At 39.1% G+C, this 16,985-nt stretch overlaps 1 protein-coding gene across 1 annotated transcript in view; it reads left to right on the top strand.

The window, feature by feature from the left end:
• LOC136884154 (cilia- and flagella-associated protein 157) overlaps positions 1-16,985 on the top strand; it is a 140,505-nt gene that overhangs the window by 37,730 nt on the left and 85,790 nt on the right. Inside the window, exon 3 of the mRNA XM_067156195.2 lies at positions 4,766-4,934. Coding sequence (XP_067012296.2) covers positions 4,766-4,934 — 169 coding nt within the window. The remainder of the gene's footprint in view (positions 1-4,765; positions 4,935-16,985) is intronic.

The following is a 16,985-nucleotide window of genomic DNA, read 5'->3' on the forward strand; positions in this document are numbered from 1 at the left end:
ACACCCGACGACGTTCACCACCTCGTCCATCATGGCTTATACCTCTATGGCCGTCACCACCGCGTTGAACATTCCCGCTCTCCTCCCCAATCCTTGAATCGACCAACCTCACCTCGTCGACGTCCCCGGCCTACACTTCCAATCTTCTACTTCCAATCACCACTTTCCCCCATCTCCATCCAATCCCTTGTTCCCACATCTGGTGTCCTCCGACAATCTGCGTCTTCTCCTTACGTCACTTGCACGACAATGCAGCAGGAGCAGGATCTGATTTGTTCAAGTGCTGGGGCTGGGGAGTGTTTTTACACCCTGCAGATTCTGCATATTTTACCCTTTCCCGCCCATATTAAAATGCATGTTTTCCCCAGAATTAAAGCAATTCTTTTCAGCCGTCATTAAGATAATGCAGATATTTATAAAAATGTATATTGTACAAAAACTATTGAACAATTAATACGAAAATGTTTTCATCAAATATAAGGGAGAAATACTCTAATGCTGTACTAGCCACAGGAAGAGAATGGTAAGGTCCTGCCTCTTCAGTAAAGTCCGCCGGTTCGACGTAAGACAATGTATTTGTCCACTGAAAGTTAGACCTACAATCTACATCACGCATGTGTACGTCGTCATTTCCTGAAATATCGTCACTTTCATTTTCACTTTCCACTTCACTGAGTTCACCTGAGCCACTACTAACAGTTTCACAGTCAGAATTATCGTTCACCAAACGTTCAATGTCGTTATCGCATAAAATATTTTCACACGAATTAAACGTCGACGTGTTTGTTTACAATATGTCACTGCCTTCCGTATTTCGTGTTCTAATACGCCTGCTAAGGTTTTAAAAGGAAAAAACTAATATTTTGGTCTCTAGGAAGTGCACATGCTAGTAACAGTAAGTTATATTTGTCTATTGGCTGATAGATGGCTCATACATGCGACTAGAAGTACAAGTACGCTTTACTACGCTATGGGCGGGAGGCCCTAAGCTTTCGCGCTACGCATTACTACGCTATGGGCGGGAGAGGGTTAAGTGAAAGGAAAAGTATTCCAGAGACTTAGCATCAGGAAAAAAAGAAATATAATAGTAATAATAACAATAATGAGAAAGAAATGAGGTTGTAACGTGATTCTAAGTGGTCAGTTCACTAGTTAAAAAAGGGAAAATAATAATAATAATAAATAAAATTAGCTGAGAGGATCCATTTAATTTATTTTATTTACTTTTCAAGTATTCATACTCTTCTATTGAAGAAAATGTGACTTAAACAAGAAAAGCGAAAAAATAATACTCCCAATGAGGGCTCTGAATGAAACGTCCATTGTCAGTGGCTTTCTTCTTACAAAACGAGGTGTTTAGAACTAGATGAATGCTCTTCTCGCTGCAACCATTCTTTCCTATTGCTGGCCAGTTTCTTCAGTCCTCCGTAACTTTTGTAACCCATCCTGCTTTTTATTTCAAGCGTGTACTTCTTTCTTCCCCAGAATCTTTCCTTCAGTTATCTCTTCCTAAAATTGGTTGTGTCTTATTATGCGACTTACAAACTGAGTTTTTCTCTTCTTGATTTCTTTTCCTTCGCCTCCTTTAAGGCAGCGGTGTTGAGATTTCCGCACAGTGTGCGACTCAGAATCACCGGCCAGCATAGCTCCACCTCCCTTCCTGTCCGTCTTTACTTCCCCATCCCTTCGCACGTCATGGAAGTCTCCTTGCCCATCACAACTTTAGAGGACAGGCGTCATTGATTTTTCAGCAGAAATGGTGAGAAATACAAAATTATATTTTATAAAAATTAAGCTTGTCAATCAAATCATGTGTTATATGAAGAGAGGGGCTATGAAAGAACAACGAATAATTTTACGTCAAAATTATGGTTGCTGTAATTATGAGCCATTTGATCCAGTAAACTCATAATAGTTTTTTTTATGTGTGTGTACAAAAGGCGCAAAATACCATTGTGCCACATAGCATAAAGAACAAATTGACTGTTAGACTAAATATAATGGATATTCGTATGTTTATACGTTGGCAAGCATATTGCTAATGTAGCAAAGCAAAGCAAAGTCACCTTCGTATAGGCCATGAAGGACCTTGGAGGAGTGAAGGTAAAGGCTTCCACCATTGTTAACCTCGGCACGTGATGGGGTAGAGTGGTTAGCTCTACACGCGGCCGCCTTTGCCCCCAGGAATTAACCTGGTACTAATTTTTGTTGTAGGCTGAATGAACCTCATGGCCATATGCACCTCCGAAAGTGGAAATCTCGTTTCTTAAATTTTACGACTTCCTGACGGGGATACCAATATAAAGGTCCGTTATTGGACATTATAAATTTTCCGGCTAACTCATTCCTGGTTGCCTGCGTTTCGCCCTCGTGTGCTAAGTTGGGCTCGTCAGTTGGGACTTAGCACACCTCCCAAGACGCAAGGCTAGTGCATACCGTGGAGGCCACTGCATAGGCTACTTGAAGCCACCAGCAGTGCCAATGCACTATGAGAGCTATGTCTCATTTCCAAAAAATTTGATGCCTGCCTGGCCATCAGATGACATAGATGTTGATTCCCATAGGGAACTTGAAATATTTGTCCTGAATGAGTAAATTTATAATACCAATATAAAGGTCCGTTATTGGACATTATAAATTTTCCGGCTAACTCATTCCTGATTGCCTGCGTTTCGCCCTCGTGTGCTAAGTTGGGCTCGTCAGTTGGGACTTTGTATTGGTATTATAAATTTACTCATTCAGGACAAATATTTCAAGTTCCCTATGGGAATCAACATCTATGTCATCTGATGGCCAGGCAGGCATCAAATTTTTTGGAAATGAGACAAAGCTCTCATAGTGCATTGGCACTGCTGGTGGCTTCAAGTAGCGTATGCAGTGGCCTCCACGGTATGCACTAGCCTTGCGTCTTGGGAGGTGTGCTAAGTCCCAACTGACGAGCCCAACTTAGCACACGAGGGCGAAACGCAGGCAACCAGGAATGAGTTAGCCGGAAAATTTATAATGTCCAATAACGGACCTTTATATTGGTATTATAAATTTACTCATTCAGGACAAATATTTCAAGTTCTCTATGGGAATCAACATCTATGTCATCTGATGGCCAGGCAGGCATCAAATTTTTTGGAAATGAGACATAGCTCTCATAGTGCATTGGCACTGCTGGTGGCTTCAAGTAGCCTATGCAGTGGCCTCCACGGTATGCACTAGCCTTGCGTCTTGGGAGGTGTGCTAAGTCCCAACTGACGAGCCCAACTTAGCACACGAGGGCGAAACGCAGGCAACCAGGAATGAGTTAGCCGGAAAATTTATAACGTCCAATAACGGACCTTTATATTGGTATTATAAATTTACTCATTCAGGACAAATATTTCAAGTTCCCTATGGGAATCAACATCTATGTCATCTGATGGCCAGGCAGGCATCAAATTTTTTGGAAATGAGACATAGCTCTCATAGTGCATTGGCACTGCTGGTGGCTTCAAGTAGCCTATGCAGTGGCCTCCACGGTATGCACTAGCCTTGCGTCTTGGGAGGTGTGCTAAGTCCCAACTGACGAGCCCAACTTAGCACACGAGGGCGAAACGCAGGCAACCAGGAATGAGTTAGCCGGAAAATTTATAATGTCCAATAACGGACCTTTATATTGGTATTATAAATTTACTCATTCAGGACAAATATTTCAAGTTCCCTATGGGAATCAACATCTATGTCATTCCTGACGGGGATTCGACCCACGTCCTTCCGGGCGAACCGAGCACGCCTTTACCGCCTCGGCCAGGCAGCCCCTATATTGCTAATATACAAAATATAAATTGCTGTTTTCCTTTTCAAGGGTGTTGTTTTCATGAGTCAACAATAGTCTTAAAATCAAGCACAAGTGAATGTCGTAATGATAAGCGTAAACAACTTCTCAGATTTTTCATCATAATGTGCGCGCATGTTTACCAGAACCGTCTGTCTCGACTCTCTTTCACGGTGCATCCCCACTTGTGTACATCTGTGCTGATTTATGCACTGTGAAGCGTTTTAGATTCCGCTGCTTTAGGGGATGTGTATTGGTTTTCTTCTCTGTCCACCTTCTTCCATATCCACATTTCAGCAACTTCCAATTATCCCCTTTACCTATTGTCCAACTCTCTCTGCTGTATAATAAAGTACTTCAGACAAATATTTCAGCAAAGTATTTTCTTATTTTTTTATATCCAAATCTACACTCGTATTTGTTGTTGAAGGATTTTTTGCAAGTGTTATTCTTCTCCTGACTTGATTTTTAAACTATTTGTAAAGATTATAAATGAGCTGTCTGTCTCTGCAATTTGTACCAGTATCTTTTGTCACTTGGAACATGAATGTGCAGTCGACAGATCAACAAATGTAACGTCCTCACCTTTCTTTTGAAGTGTAACTTTGTGTTATCAAGTCATGTATATAGAGATAGAACGGATAATAGGATGAACACAATGGCAGGTCAGTAAGTGGAGTCAAGGACAAACATGAAAATATAAAAGAAGGACCAGGACAATCTCCACATCTAGGCTCCCTCCTCATCAATCCCATTTCTTCTTCGAAGGCCCTGATGAGCTCATTTCTGCTTCCCGGCTTCATCCGGAGGGCAGGCATTAACACTCATCGAGGGACCTTCAGTTTGTTCTATTGTGTTCCTATATTTCTATGTATGACTTGACTTAGCACTTGTTTATTCCTTTCCAATACTTCTGTTATATGTGTTTCAACTTAACTCATAGATGAAATCATATTCAAGGCTCAAAGCACGCTGTCTCGAACTGGAAGTGAGCAACGAAGAGTTACAAAAAAATTACGCCACGCTGGACGAGGATCGAGCTGATATCATCGCGTATCTCAAAAGGGTGACCCAGCAAAAGTCAGACGAAATCGAAGAACTGGAAGAACGCATCGATGCTTTAATAAAGGTAATTTCTATTGTAGTAATAGGGCTGGTGATGTTTAGCATTCTGAAATCACAAGTTTAGCATTTTATAGAGTTTTGAAAAAAAAAAAAAGCATACTGAAGCAGCTGAGTCAGGTAATGTCCCTTGATAATATTAATGAAATTGAAATCACACATCTGCATAGAGAAAATGGTCAAATAGAAATGCATAAAGGATACTAATATTGTGTGTTTATTCAAACTGGAATAGGCTAAGGCATACCATAGAAAAAAGAACACATTTATTTTGATGCAAAATTGGAAGAATGAAAAGATGATGTAGAAAATCTATGTTGATGAAGCAGTGACACTGTCGAAGGTTTTGTTCTCACATAACATGCCATTAAATTATATTTACTGAAATATCTCTTACAATCTTTATAGGATCCCAGGTAAATTGCAGAGCTTCTTGGGCAAAGTCTGGCTATTTGAGATAAACAGCCAAGGGCACAGCTGTGCAGTCTCTTTGGTTTAAGTTTATAAATAAAATAAAATAAAATAAAATAAAATAAAATAAAATAAAATAAAATAAAATGAAATAAAATAAAATAAAATAAAATAAAATAAAATAAAATAAAATAAAAATTTAAAAAAAAATCGTTAAGATCTAGAATATCAACAATTTTGCATATAGTATTTTAGTTTTTTTTTTTTTTGTTTTTTTTTTTGTTGAGAAAATTACACATTTTTAAAACACATTATAGAGTGAGTTCCAAGTTCATGAAAACTTAAATTAAGAAAGTACAAACTTTTATAAGCATATTGCATAATATTACTGTTGCAAAAAAACCATGAACCCTGTGTTTTACCTATTTTTTTCCTCAGTTGAATACTTTTAAAAGGCTAATCGACGTATGATGATTTAAAGCCCGCCTTGTGGCCATGATTGTTAAGGCATTGACGTCTAAACAGTCTGACATCGTGGTTAGCCGGTTCGAGTCCCGTTGGTTTAAATAAATGTTATCAGAATGATGTTCGGCAGGGTAAGGGAGGTGGTGGTATACAATTTTTAATCACTAGATTGTGAGCCAAAAGCCTGAATAAAATTCCAAACCTCCCGCAGTGCTCATGTGGAGTGAGGGCACATGAAACTGTTGATGGTGATTCATCCGTCGGATGGGGACGTTAAGCTTTGAACAGACCCCTTGGTGCTATTCGACAGGAGTAGGCTATGTGCTGGCACTGGATTACACCCTGTCCCTTCCTACTATCATTTCATCTCATTAACTCCTCTGATGAGGCTGATGTCAGGAAGAGCATGTTTGTTCAACCCTTGTCCCATTTCTCTATGGGGTCGGGTATGAGGTGAGATGAATCTGTCGTGGCGGGTTTTTATGACCGGATGCCCTTCCTGACGTCAGCCTCATCAGAGGAGTTAATGAGCGAAATGAATGACGTGATATATGATAGTAGGAAGGGAGAGGGTGAAACCCGGTGCCAGCACGTAGCCTACTCCTGTCGAATAGCACCAAGGCGTCTGCTCAAGGCTTAACGTCTCCATTCAATGGACGAATCACCATCAACAGCGTCATGCCCTGACTCCACATGAGCACTGCGGAAGGTTTGGAATTTAATGCAGCCTTTTGGAACGCAATCTAGTTAGAAATTGTATACCACCACCTCTCCTACCAACATTCTGGTGATTAAATTTTTTTAAACCAACGGGACTCGAACCGGCTAACCACAGTGTCGGACTGTTTAGACTTCAACACCTTAATGATCATGGCTACCAGGTGGGCTTATGTTAGGAAGGGCATCCAGTCATAAAAACCCGCCACAGCAGATTCGTCTCACCTCATACCCAACCCTGTACAGAAACAGGACAAGGGTTGGACAAAAAATCGATATACACTAGAGTTTCGTTAATCCAAACCCCGTTCTTTACCGAACAAGAACAATTAAAACTTGTCACTATGAATCCTAGGCTCCCAGAAACTAGAGCTTTGCCCAAAATACATAAAAAAGATATTCCGATCGTCCGATTATCAATTGCTGAAATTCTCCCACGTATAAGGTCTCCAAATACATTCCTAATTTTTTGAAAAGACATTAAACTTTTAATAATAAACAACTATTAAGAAATTCCATTGACTTGTGTGACATTTTGCTTAAATTTGGCGTGCGTCCTAACCAGATGATGTATTCGTATGACGTAGTGAATATGTTCCCGAATATTCCAACAGATAAAACTGTTAATATCATTCATGATAATATTTGTAAACATAGTAATCTTAGTAAAATGGAAGTAGAAGAATTCACTAGATTGTTAAATTTCGCATTAGACAATAATTACTCATTTAACAATAATATTTATAAACAGAATGGATTAGCAATGGATGACCCAATATCAGGCATCCTTGCCGACATATTTATGGATTCAATCGAACACAATGAAATAATAGCAAAAATTAAAGGAATTGATTTATGGTTGAGATATGTAGATGATACATTTGTAATCATAAACAAAGATGTCACTAATAGTCAAGAAATCTTAAATAAGTTAAATGAAATCGAACCTAATTTGAAATTCAAAAAAGAGGACGAAGTCAATAACTCATTGAATTTTCTAGATGTAACAGTTACACGTAAGGTTAACACTTTTGATTTCCAAATATTTAGAAAACCGATACAATCATCTACAACTATAAACAATTTTTCTTTACACCCGAATTCACATAAACAAGCATCTTTTCACAGTCTGATTTATAGAGCACTTAGAATCCCTCTATCTCCCAAGAATTTAAAGAAAGAATTAAATTATATTAGGTACCTCGCTAAACACAATGGTTTCAAAATAGAAATGATCACCAAATTAATCAATAAAATTAAGAACAAGTTATCCACGAATCTGATACCAGAAAGAAACAAAAAACTGAGTTTGCTACATTCACTTTTAATAATCCAGCTATACACCAGATTACTAACGTATTCAAGAAACATAATTTTAATATAGCTTTTAGAACTACTAATACTAACCAGTCCATATTCTTTAATCATAAAAAAGTTAATTATGATAAAAATCGCTATTTGGGATCAGGAGTATACGGACTCAAATGTACTCAGTGTAATTTTTCATATGTTGGACAAACTGGGAGAAGTTTTATGACAAGATACATGAAACATGTTAATGCGGAAAAACATAGGAAATACTCAGCGATGAGTTTGCACAGTTACAACACCAGACTCAGAGCCAACAGAAGGGCAGCAACCAACACAACAGTAGATAAAAAATAACAACTTTCATCTAACATGTAAGTCCTCATCTGTTTCACTTTATGTAATCCGAATTCTCTCCTTACGTTCAACTTCTTAATTCATCTTTTCACAGATTTGAATCCATAGAGAGAGACCTAGCGATAATTAGAAACATAGAAAAAGGGAGAATGTTGAACAAATTAGAAAGTTTATATATCTATTTAGATCAGACTTACAATAAGCAACAGAATGAAACCACGGACAGTAAAGTATGTTACATGAATTAATGCCGAAATTATTAAAATCAGTTAGTTCGAATAAATTTAGGATACCTAATATATTTAATTCTTCATACTCTAATACTCCTCCCATACCTACAGATATTAGGCCTACTTCCAACAATACGGTTGACTCCGGCCCTTTGTCAGCCTTGTCACAATTGACTCCACCCATCCTCTCCTCCCTTCCACACTCCCCTATTCCTTCCCCTCCGAGTTCACTGCCGCCTCTGCAGCACAGTTACAACACCAGACTCAGAGCCAACAGAAGGGCAGCAACCAACACAACAGTAGATAAAAAATAACAACTTTCATCTAACATGTAAGTCCTCATCTGTTTCACTTTATGTAATCCGAATTCTCTCCTTACGTTCAACTTCTTAATTCATCTTTTCCTTCTCTTACAGAAAACATTATTTCTATATCTACTGACATTTCCTGGTAAGGTTTCAGCCAATAGTATTACCCACTGGTGCTAAGGGCCACTTTCTATTTTTCAACTGATGCTTCTGTCTCACTTTATGCTGACGATTTTCATCAGCGGCCTTGGACATATTGTATTTATGACAATCATGTTTTATGCTTGTGTTCACGCCCTCGTGTCGTTGGCTTTATATTATTACCCCTTTGGTATTCCACTAACATGTTAAATGAACTGTTTTAATTAGAATTTTAATGGAAGAAGTTTTAGTCTTCGACAAGATTATAGTTTAATCATTGACAGTGTTTTCATTAGCATCTTTATATATTGTATCATTTTTCACATTTTTATGTCCCGATTTTTAATAACCAGCTAAACTTTTAGCTTCCACTTTTAATATTAGTTGTACTCTTGATGATTGTTTTTAGGCTGAAGATGCCCTTAATTGAGGGCGAAACATGTCCCATTTAACTGTGAGTTTATTTATGTAACCACTATAAGTGAAAATAAAAGTATTGAATAGGTGGATTAAATTAAAACACCTTTATTGTTGTTGAACTGTAAATTTTCAGTACGGACCAAAAATGAGATTTATAACATGTAATAAGTCCGGTTAATCTGGATTTAATATTCAATTTTTTAAAAAAGTTCTCCTTATTGAAATGGAAGAACATATTATAGAATTAAGATTTACTTGCATTTTATTAGTCATATTTTACTAGAATAACTAGATGTAAACATAATTACAGATCATAAACCATCAATCACTGGTCGTTTATCTTTACAAAGTCTGTTAGTTTCTTTTTCCGTAGTGACTGGAACCTACTCAAAGATGCAGCGTTAAACCAGCATCTCATAAACGTCACATCAGTGGAGTGTTGCTCGACGTAGCATACGGCAAGTTCTAAGACGGCCGCAGCATCTGAATGTGACACTAGTTGTTCATTGTGGTCTTCTTCGTCGTCACTCTGTTCCTCATCAACTCCAGATTCTTTCTCCACCATAGCTACAGTTTCTTGGTCTCTTTGTAATTGACGACAGTCAGCTTCCATCCACTTGCTAATGTAATTTTCATTGTCATTTTTTCCTCTACGGGTTCTTAACTACACTACTGTAATTTTATACAGTATTTTATTAAGGGAACTGCAAAAGAATGGCCATTTCAAATTACAGTATGTACTGTACGGTATTGTAGAAACTATTTTCCTCAGACGGTTGAGGCGCTGGCCTTCTGACCCCAACTTGGCAGGTTCGATCCTGGCTCAGTCCGGTGGTATTTGAAGGGGGTCAGATACGTCAGCCTCGTGCGAGTAGATTTACTGACACATAAAAGAACTCCTGCGGGAGAAAATCCCGGTACCTAGGCGTCTCCGGAAACCATTAAAGTAGTTAGCGGGACGTAAAAACAATAACATTATTATTAGAAAATATTTTCCTGTTAATTCAAAAATTTCGTAATCCGAACAGACTCCAGTCCCAATTAGTTCGAATTAACGAGACTCTACTGTATGATGATTTAGTGAAAAATAATACCTTTCCACGTCTCCACTTCCTCTTTGCATTGTCCCACGGAAAGAGGGTCTGCTTTTCAGGTCAATACACTCCTCTTTGTGCAGTCTGTTGCTCTTTTGGTTTAAGATTTCTCACTTTTGGATGTCCAGCCATCTTTACCCTTTGCAAGCCACTGTCATACTCAAAATGGTAGGGTTTGTTTGATAATACGTTGGATTATATGGCTTCCATGTACTAGTTGAAGGTATAAACAATGGTTCTAAGGCTCTTCTCAGATGGCATAGCCTGGCTAAACTTGCTTGAAAATGTGCATTAGTAGACCAGTCATTGTTCTGTGTGCAGGATGTAAACAGAAAGGGCTCCTCATCAACTTGTTGGGTGCCCACCGACCTGTCATTGTAAGGAACAAACAAGTGACAGGGAGACAAGGATAAACATGAAAACACTACGACGGGCTCTTTCTCATCAGCCCCTGACAAGCTTGTTTCCACTTCCCAATTTCGTTAGTTATTGAGATCTTCAGTCTTGATGTGGGAATGAAGACAGGTGGTAAAAGAGTACTGCAGCAACACAAAACAATGGGATAATATAAGTTTAGGAAAGGAAAAAAATAAGTGTCAAATCAAGTCGTACATATACACACAACAGAGGGAGCAGTTGTAAGAAGAGACAAAAACAGACATGAAAACACAGTGATCTGTCATTGTATCTACCTGTACACTCAGCTTATAAGGAGGCTTCTCATACAGAATTAGCTGTTGTACCCATCGTGTGTATGTGAACAGATCGTGACAAACTCGTTAATACAGGGTGTTTGATAAGTCACTCCCTGTTTTCAAAATGTTGTAACATTTTTATTAGTTACCTGATTTTAGTGAAACCAAGGCATTACACACCCAAGACCATAAGGTTTCATTTGACATCACATTTCTTTGTTGCAGGTAAATTATGGTGCATAAATTAAGTGTGGAAGAGAGAGCCAAGATAGTGGTGTGATATAAGGTTTGGAGATCTGTAATACGCGTGCAAAGGTGGTGGAGGGCTGAACGTGGTACTAATGTGATGTTAAATGCAAAAGCAATTAAAAATTGTCATCAGAAGCTGTTAACAATGAGCATTGTCACTGATGCGAGGAGATTAGAAACACCAATGATCTGGAGAACAGATGCCAATGTTGATACCGTTAGTGAGATATTTACTAGGATTCCACGCAAGTCATTGCATCAAGAGGCTCACAAAAGTGGTCTAACAGTTCATGTGGTTAGAACAATTCTGGGAAAGGATATCTCTTGGAGGACATGGTAGCCACATTACATCCAGCAATTGTTCCCTGAAGACTGTGACCACAGGATGGTTTTTGCTGAAATCTTGTTGGGATGGCATAACGATTCGCCAGAACCATATGACAATGTGTTGTGGTCAGATGAGGCTGTGTTTCACATTGGCAGTTTTGTAAACAGACGTCTGTCTCTTAGGTCATCAGCCCAGAGGCTGGTTGGATCCTCAAATAGCACCACCAAAGGTTATGCGGTTATAAGGAAACCGCAAAAACCAATGGCAGCACCAAAATGAGGCATACTAGGCAAGACGAGGAGTGAGATTGTTTGCCATTGCTTTCCTCACTGGGTCAGAAAGTGCTATTGCAGCACGACTGACTATATGAGCAGCACCTTTCATAACACTCAGATGCACTAGTCGTGCTCCGAATGCCATACCCATATCCCAGCAGCTTCCATATTGTCACAGCCATGGATGAGACTGGGACTTCGGTGGAAGCTACACTTTACTCTGGCCTGTGCCAAGAAATGGACACAAAAGTACTGTATCCATCAAGAAATGGCAGCAGGCAATAAACAGACGTAACTGTCATTATTGGGCAAGTGAGAATCCGCACATTTGTGTTGAAAATGCACAGAGACGTCTGAAGGTAACGGTGTGGTATGGAATCACATCATCTTCCACTCTGCACAATAGTGAATGGCAAAAGTATCTGGAAATGATGCAAGATCGTGTGTAGCCAGTAATTGCTCCATGGGACGTCACTGCACAACTTCACTGTATGCACAGTGGTGGTGCAAAGACATTCACAAGTGGTTTTCCAGGTCGATGGATTGGCAGACGTGGCCCACACAAATGGCCATCTCGCAGTCCAGTTCTTATGCCCCGTGACATTTTCTTTTGGGGATGGGCAAAACAAGAGGTTTACTGACAGAAACCAAGAACCTTGGATGAACTGGAAGAAACAATCACCGCTGTGCTCACGAACGTTCTATGCAACATGTTGAGAGAGGCAGTTACCCTGTGTATAATGTCAGATAACTAATTGTTAAAAAGTTACAGCATTTTGAAAATAAGGAGCGACATATCAAACACCCTGTATAACGGAATAGCTGTTAGGAGCAATATCAGTGCAACCAACTCTTTCCAGGCCATGAAGGCCCTTACCAGGGATGGCTCTAGACTCAGACAGGAATTTTTTGTTCACAATTCATTGCCTACTGTCCATCTCACAACATTATCGAGGTCATTTTGCAGTTGCTCACAATCTTGTAACTTATTTATTACTCTGTACAGAATAACATCATCTGTGAAAAGCCTTATCTCTGATTCCACTTCTTTACACATATCATTGATATATATAAGAAAACATAAAGGTCCAATAATACTGCCTTGAGGAATTCCCCTCTTAATTTTTACAGGGACAGATAAAGCTTCACCTACTCTAATTCTCTGAGTTCTATTTCCTAGAAACCGAGCCACCCATTCAGTCACTCTTTTGTCAAGTCCAATTGCACTCATTTTAGCCAGTAGTCTCCCATGATCTACCCTATCAAATGCCTTAGATAAGTCAATCGCAATACAGTCCAATTGACCTCCTGAATCCAGAATATCTGCTATATCTTGCTGGAATCCTACAAGTTGGGCTTCAGTGGAATAACCTTTCCTAAACCCAAACTGCTTTCTGTCAAACCATTTATTAATTTTGCAAACATGTCTTATATAATCAGAAAGAATGCTTTCCCAAAGCTTACATACAATGGATATCAAACTGACTGGCCTGTAATTTTCAGCTTTATGCCTATCACCCTTTCCTTTATATACAGGGGCTACTATAGCAACTCTCCATTCATTTGGTAAAGTTCCTTCATGCAAACAAAAATCAAACAAGTACTTCAGATATGGTACTATATCCCAACCCATTGTCTTTAGTATATCCCCGAGACCTTATCAATTCCAGCTGCTTTTCTAGTTTTCAACTTTTTTTATCTTACTGTAAATGTCATTGCTGTCATAGGTAAATTTTAATACTTCTTTAGTATTAGTCACCTCCTCTATCTGGACATTATCCTTGAAACCAACAATCTTTACATACTGCTGACTGAATACTTCTGCCTTTTGAAGATCCTCACATACACACTCCCCTTGTTCATTAATTATTCCTGGAATGTCCTTCTTGGAACCTGTTTCTGCCTTAAAGTACCTATACATACTCTTCCATTTTTCACTAAAATTAGTGTGGCCACCAATTATGCTTGCCATCATGTTATCCTTAGCTGACTTCGTTGCTAGATTCAATTTTCTAGTAAGTTCCTTCAATTTCTCCTTACTTCCACAGCCATTTCTAACTCTATTTCTTTCCAGTCTGCACCTCCTTCTTAGTTTCTTTACTTCCCTGTTATAATATAGTGGATCTTTACCATTCCTTACCACCTTTAAAGGTACAAACCTATTTTCATATTCCTCAACAATTGCTTTAAACCCGAGTTCGGCTTAAGCCACGAAGGAGAGCAGACGCATAGAGTGGAGGGGCCCGGGAGTGGGAGTAAAGAGTGAGTGCTGAGTGCAGGAAGGTTGTGAGGAGTTTGACGACAATGATTGGAGTGGATCAATACAGGGCGGCTATAGGAGGGTGGCAGAGGAGAATGAAGAATACAGAAGTAAAATCAGGTGGGTGTAAAGTGGATTTGGTGATTAAAGGAGAATTAGTGCTAACAGCGGCGGTGGTTATAATATTGCTATTGATTGGAGGGGTCGAGCCAAACCCAGGCCCAACAACTAGTGGAAATGAGGGAAGGGAAGACATGGAAGAATTCAAAAGACTGGTAAAAGAGGCGGTGGAAGAAGTGTGCCCCTTTGAGCAAATTAAGAATATGATCCAAGAACAAACCAGGGAGTTTGGTAAAATGAAGGTATGGTTACGAGAAAGGACGGACGATATAGCATCACAAGTGAGAAAGAACGATGAAGAAGTGGCAATATTAAGAGAAAGAATAGGACGATTGGAAGAGGAGACATTGAAATTGAAAGCAGAAGTGAATGCCAATACGTTAAATCGCAGGAAGAAGTGCCTATTTATATATGGAGTGCCTGAGGAGTTGAGAGAAGACAAAGTACTTACTACTTATAAAGTAGTGGACTTAATACAGGGGAAATTGAAACTTAATTTTAGCGAAGTGGACATAGACGATGTGCAGAGAGTGGGAAGAACTAGGGGCAACAGGCCTATCAAAGTAGAACTGTTTTCTACGTTGATGACTGATGCTGTGATAGGCAATGCGAATAATGTGCAGAGAGAGAAAATATGGATCAGGAGAGATGTGGGACGGGAGGCGATTAGGAATGAAAAAATACTCAGAAAACACAAGATACGTGCGATAAATCAAGGGCTGAGAGCAACCATCAAAGGACAAGAACTAGTGGTATCAGGCAGAAATTGGAAGAGAAACTGGTCTGTGAATAGACTGATCGACTTAGAAATGAAGATAAAAAAAGACGAAGAAAAAGTGAGTAGTGCAACGAAAGGTGGGGAAGTGAGGCGAGATAACAGTAATAGTGTACTGTGTGAAGAGGGTCAGAGAGAGATGCCAAGTGAAAATGTGATCATAAGCAGTGAAGAAGTTCAGGAAGAGATGGCAAGTGAAAAGGTGACCATAAGAAGTGAAGAAGAAAGGCAGCGGAGTGAAAGCAGTGAAGTAAGGGCAGGGCAGGGTAAAAAGGTGACATCAGAGACAACAGGGGGGTGTCTCAATCTGAGTTGGGAAAGAGGCAAGGGCAGAAGATTTACAGAGATGATGAGAGCTGAAGTTGGAGGCAAAGGCACACAACAGAGTGAAGATAGTGGTGAATTGGCGGCTAAGAGAGGTGGTAGAGAAGCAGGAAGGTATGGAAAACTGACAGACATGTGGGGTACAGGTAGAAATGAGAGGGGTGTAGTCACTAGAAGTAAAAAACAATAGTGTAGTGAGTAGTGAAGATAAAGATTGTTAGATGTAAGAATGTAGTGTTGAGTAGAGGTGTTATTTGGTAAATATGTGGATGCAATAGTATTTGTGTGTGGTATGAGATTGAGAGGTGGTATATGAAGCGATGTGTTGGTATTGAATGGTAGTTGTAATAGCTTTTGTGTTTGGTATGATGTTTATTTAATGCTAAATAAGTGAGTGTTGAGAGGGAGCAGAGTTTTGGATGGTGGAGGTTGAAATGTGGTGTTGGTGAAGAGATGGTATATGAGTGTTTGGTATTTTAAGGAGAAGATGGCTTAGTATTCAGATGTATTTTTAAGAGAGGATGGCTTAGTATCTAGATGGATTATTTATGTCCGAATGTAGTGTGGAGAAGTGGTGTCATTTGGTATATTTAGGTTTGGGATATGTTGAAATGTGGTGCTGGAGAAGTATAGAAAAGTGGTGGTGTATTTATTGTTGTAATAAATGATTAAAGAGTGAAGTTAAAGTATTGGCTGAGAGGTGATGGTAGATGTGTGGTAAGATGAAATGAGGTGTGAGAAAAGTAGGGTGAAGTGATGGTGTATGTATTGCTGTAATATGTAAATCTATTTGTGGCAGAATTGTGGAGATGGAGGGATGTGTGGTGTATTCATTGCTATAATGGGGAGTTGGAGAAATGATGGTAGAGGTATATCTTTTAACTATATTGTATTTTTAGAGAAGTAGTACATAGGGGGCTAGGGCTGGGTATTGAAATAGATCAAGCAGAGAAGTGGTGGCGTAGCTTTTGTTGTAGTCTTATATATTGATGAATCTGTGTGGTATTGGATTGATGGAGCGAAGAAGTGGTAAGTAAAGTTGGCTTGATGTTGAAATGTGGGGTCGGAGAAGTATAGAGAAGTGTTGGTGTATTTATTGCTGTAAATTATTTAGAGATTGGTGCATTTATTCTTGTAGTGGAAAGCTGGTAAAATGAAGATGTGTTAGTACTGAACCGATGGAGCAAGTGAGTGGGAATGTGATGTGGGCATTGAGAAGATGGTAAAGTGAAGGTAGTTGTGTTGGTATTGCATTATGAGTAACTTGTGAGTAAGGGTGGAAGATGAAGGGATGGCTGTTTGGTATATTGAAATGTGGTGTTGAAGAAGTTTAGAGAAGTGGTGGTGTATTAATTGTTGTCTAGTAGTAGGAAGTTGATTTAGTGAGGGTAGTTGTGTTGGTATTGAATTATGAGTAAATTGTGAGTAAGGAGTTAATGTGTAAATGATGATGCAGTATTATTTATTGTTGTAGTATTATTTATGGAGGTATTATATGATTAAGTTTTGGAGAAGTAGGGAGAAGTTGTCAAGTTTTGGAAGTATTGATAGTATATTTTCATGGAAACGAGATGACTAATT

Source organism: Anabrus simplex, chromosome 12 (assembly GCF_040414725.1).
Source record: "Anabrus simplex isolate iqAnaSimp1 chromosome 12, ASM4041472v1, whole genome shotgun sequence".
NCBI classification, from domain to species: Eukaryota; Metazoa; Arthropoda; class Insecta; order Orthoptera; family Tettigoniidae; genus Anabrus; species Anabrus simplex.